This window comes from Quercus lobata, chromosome 5 (genome assembly GCF_001633185.2).
Source record: "Quercus lobata isolate SW786 chromosome 5, ValleyOak3.0 Primary Assembly, whole genome shotgun sequence".
NCBI lineage: Eukaryota > Viridiplantae > Streptophyta > Magnoliopsida > Fagales > Fagaceae > Quercus > Quercus lobata.
In genome coordinates, this window is record NC_044908.1 from 71297615 (window position 1) to 71302067 (window position 4453).

At 36.2% G+C, this 4453-nt stretch overlaps 1 protein-coding gene across 1 annotated transcript; it reads left to right on the plus strand.

Moving 5' to 3' along the window:
- Positions 1 to 1477: 1477 nt before the first annotated feature.
- LOC115991061 lies at positions 1478 to 3007 on the plus strand. Its single transcript, XM_031114810.1, has 7 exons — positions 1478 to 1634; positions 1713 to 1775; positions 2025 to 2189; positions 2308 to 2401; positions 2475 to 2554; positions 2645 to 2720; positions 2892 to 3007. The coding sequence occupies exons 3-7, from the start codon at positions 2073 to 2075 to the stop codon at positions 3005 to 3007; spliced, it is 483 nt and encodes a 160-aa protein (XP_030970670.1). The 5' UTR covers positions 1478 to 1634; positions 1713 to 1775; positions 2025 to 2072.
- The last annotated feature ends 1446 nt before the right edge of the window (positions 3008 to 4453 follow it).

Here is a 4453-nt window from a genome sequence, read left to right on the forward strand (position 1 = left end):
TCGACATGTCCAAAGTTCAGTACAACTACACACCTGACCGGCTGGCGTCTCCCAAAGCAGCGTGGATCGATGAACCGACTGCCGCGTCAACTGTGTACCAACCGTCGGTCCAGGATCCACATTTCCCACTTGCTGCATATCTGACACGCATGCAATCATGTTAGACACGTAAACAAAGGCAAGTAATAGTAAAGAAAAGCTTGGCTTTTGCAAGTAAACACAGGCAAGTAATTGAATGTTCTACAACAAACTCACAGAAACAAATACAGAGAGACAGCGTGAAAGAGAGATTTGACATAAAATTGAAAACATATAATTGCTAAACTAAATTATACATCATGCATCTATATACACTGATTTTCAATTGATTTAATCATATCAAGGAAGAGTTAAAGTAAAACACTAAAATATAAACAAGGAATAGTTCGTGAAGCCTAATATGTTGACAGTAACGCAAAAGATTGTCACTTTCCAAAAATGTTTTCATTGTTTTTATGTGTTTCGTGCAGGTGAATCCTAGTTTTCCTGAAAATATTTTAGGTTGGGTGGGAAAACACAATTAAGAGAGGCCTAAAAGGTTTTAGGCCTGGCCTTAAAACACATAAAACATTTTCAGAGAGCACAACAGAACACCTCCAACCCCCGAGTAAGTAGCCAACTCCCTCCCCCAAGCTAACCACTCCAAACCACAAGAGAAACCATTGCACGAGCCCACCAATAAAGCTCTTCCAACACAAAAGATTAGACCAGCAATCCACCAGTTTTAGCCAAGATAACCCACAGTGAACATTTTTTTTGTAATTATTTTTGCTGTTTTTCATTCCCAATCCATTGACCACCCCCATCCCCCCATAGCAACCAACCCACCCTGCCCCACTATCACTGCCAACCTACATGACCTCTCTCTCTCTCAGAATCTCAATTTAATTCCTACTTTTGTTTCTTTATTGCAATTTTCCATCTGCATCAAAAGCCTAGTGGCAATTCATATTCCATTCTTTTCCATTAATTAAATTACATATCAAACCCCATTCAAAAGCCTACACTTTGTGATATCTGTGACTACTTATTTGTGATGATACTAGAAATTTACAGAGGTATAATTTTTCAATGGTTTTTAGCAATAAAAGAGTGGGTTTTTCATTGTTTCTGCACATGCTCATTATAGCTACAAGGATAATTTGGTCACATTCAAATAGTACCATCTGTCTATACACTTAATGTGTCATGATGCTATTTGCAATTCAAATTATGTGTCAAATTGTCAATGTTTAGACCCAAAGATCGGTTTGGTTTTCTTTTCTCCCACCGGATTCATCTTCCAATCTTGATTTGTGTGGAATGTTTAATGCATATGGTAGATATTGCTATTTGTGACATAACTCGTAACGAATTCATATACTTATAATATGTTAATTCTGATCAATAACTTAATTGATTTCTCTAACAATGACCCCTATAAATTTGTGTTGAGGCTTAGGTTGAGTTATGCTATGAAGCTGTATTGCTCAATGCCTATATACACACCTTTTTTCTCATATATGTATATATGTTAAACCATCCCCAGGGCATCACCTTTGGCATCTATCACTATACGCAACCTTTTGCTGTATACTACAAATGAAAATTGGCAGGTAATTTACTGATTAAGCTTATGCGATGGTTTATTGACTACTTTCTTTTGTGCAACTACTAACAACCTTTCCTAACAGGTTGTAAATCTTAAAGAGGCGCGGGACTTCTCCAATAATGAAAAGTACATCTATGTGTTCAAAGTAATATAATGATTTTCTTTAATATCTATATTGATGTATATGTCACTTTGTGTGTTCGGCATTTTTATATGTGGGGGTGGGGTTGAGGGGGGGGGGGTGTTTGGAGTTGGTGAGGGGTCCCACTGCCTTTGTTTGAATTGCTCTTCTGTGTTGTAAACTTATTTTCTATGATAAGGTTGTTCTGTCCTGATCTTGCAGGTTGCTCATGTTTACATGAGTATCTAACAATACTAAATTCTTTCTTCACAGAAACTTGAATGGGAATCTTTGTCTATTGATCTCCTGCCTCATCCCGATATGTTTATGGATGCAAATTTTTCTCAAGAGAGAGGAAGCCAAAGAGATGATGATGGTGCAAAGCGAGTTTTTTTTGGCGGAGAGCGCTTTCTTGAAGGAATATCGGGACAAGCTTATGTAATGAATCTGATATTTCAAGTTGATTTTTATATTGAACTCAGCCATGTAATACTAGAACATCTAGATTCTTGTGGGGTCCACATTACTTACTGTATCCTGACTTTGTGATGATCAGATCACAGTGCAAAGGACTGAACTAAACTGTCCACTTGGGCTTGAGGTCCAGTTACATATTACAGAAGCTGTTTGTCCTGCATTAAGTGAGCCAGGTAATGTTGTTTAGATTCTCTTGTTCACTATTGTAATATATAACAGGGGGCTAATGTAGCATCATGCAAGCAGGACTACGTGCTCTTCTACGATTCTTGACTGGATTATATGTCTGTTTAAATAGAGGAGATGTTGATTCAAAGGCCCAGCAGGTTCTATCTTGACTTAGTTGCTATTCTTCCAATAAGTATTATCTTGCTAACCTGTTATATAACAATCTCTCTCTCATGGAATCCTGGCAGCGATCTACTGAAGCAGCAGGACGTTCTCTAGTCTCTATTGTTGTGGACCACATATTTCTCTGCATTAAAGATGCTGGTTAGTCCCTCCCACCCCTCCCTTTCCAAAAAACGGCTGTAGCTTTTAATTTGTTATTCTATGCACTTCAATAACCTAAATATTTGAACTATTACTTTGATCTCTCTCTCTCTCTCTCTCAATACCTTCTATTTTTACTGAAAAAAATTCTTCTTCTGTTTCAACTTGCAGAGTTCCAGCTTGAACTTTTGATGCAGTCACTCTTATTTTCACGGGTATTTTTTAATGACTTACTCAACTTCTTGGTGACATCATCTTACTGTTTTATCCAAGTTTTTTTTGGTTAAAAATCAATCCCATCTTACCTAAAACAAAACAGATATTGTGAGCAATGCTGAATTTGTTTTCTGTGTTATATGTTTTACATACTCTGTCCTATATAATGTTATAACTAAGATAATCAGTGCTTGAAAAAGAGCCAATGAGCTCTAGCTCAAATGGCACCTCCTTTCCTTGTAAGAGCAAGGTGGAGGGTGAGGTCATGGGTTCAAGGTACATTGACTGCATGTATAATTACCAATGAAAAAATAGGGAAAACAAAAAGTGACATCAGTTTCAGATTGTGTACTGTGTCCTTAGAAAGTTCTTTCGTAAGATTTCATAGTTTCATTGTTTCTTTGAGATAATTTTGTTCAAAGATGATTTTCATGTTAGGACTTAGATGCTCCTTGACTAGTTTGATAATTTTCTTAAGAGGAGTTCTACTGGTGCCTTCTTTGAGTTGTTTGGACTATTGGATAACCCATCCTATAGTTTTGATCCTTCTGCTCGGAAGCTTTAAGATCCCTTGAATTATTCCACATGTATCCAGTAGTTTTTTGTGCAGTTCCATGCTTTTAGTGTTTTAAGACCTTATTGGAGATGTACTTTTCTTTTCCATTAATTAAATTACATATCAAACCCCATTCAAAAGCCTACACTTTATAGAGTCAAAAATTAATTCCGACACACAGAAATCAATACCCTAGGGAAATAAGTATAGTAGGCCAAACCACCAAAAAAATAAATAAATAAACAAAGCCCTAGGTCCGTCAAAAGCACCCTAGAGGATGTACTATTTCCATTCCCAAAAGCCACCACAAATCTCAATGCTCCCTAACCTAACCCAACCTATTATGAAAGGATTGGGTGACCCTAAAAGGCCACTAAGGCCACTAAGTTCCCTTTTCAACCCCAAATGTAATAGATGATAATAATAATAATTCGATGTACTTAGTCAACAAACATAACCCACAGAAGCTGCTAATCTGACACAAGACAGGAGCAAGAACGGGCTTTAATACCAAATTTGATGTTGCCTTTTTAGGAATTTCAACACTAAACTAGATTCTTGATAACATATTCATTGTGTTGATGGCTGTTTGGTATTTAAACAATAAAAAGAACATCAAATAAACAAAGATAAAACATTGGGCAATCACACGTAGGCTTTCCTAAGCACTCACATTTAGGTACGAGATAGCAATTGCGATTGACAAAAGTTGGAATGTTCATTATATAGGCTACTTCTAAATCCTTTCTTACAAAGGCTAGGAATACTAATAACCAAAAAAAAAAATAAAATAAAATAAAATAGTACTTTAAGAACTTCTAAGACAATTCTAGTCTCTTAAGACAATCAATTATGCATCTGTACACAAAATGTAAGTTACTTTCAACTGATGTGGTAAGTAAGTTTATATGTTCCCGTATGATATTACAAGGATAATGACATGAAAAAAAAACAAATTACA

Bases quoted from the DNA above. Each gene is read 5' to 3' on its own strand.
- LOC115991061 (XM_031114810.1), top strand. From the start codon at position 2,073: ATGTTTATGGATGCAAATTTTTCTCAAGAGAGAGGAAGCCAAAGAGAT. The intron at 2,555-2,644 runs GTTCTATCTTGA...GAATCCTGGCAG, and splicing joins TTGATTCAAAGGCCCAGCAG to CGATCTACTGAAGCAGCAGG. The intron at 2,721-2,891 runs GTTAGTCCCTCC...TTCAACTTGCAG, and splicing joins TCTCTGCATTAAAGATGCTG to AGTTCCAGCTTGAACTTTTG.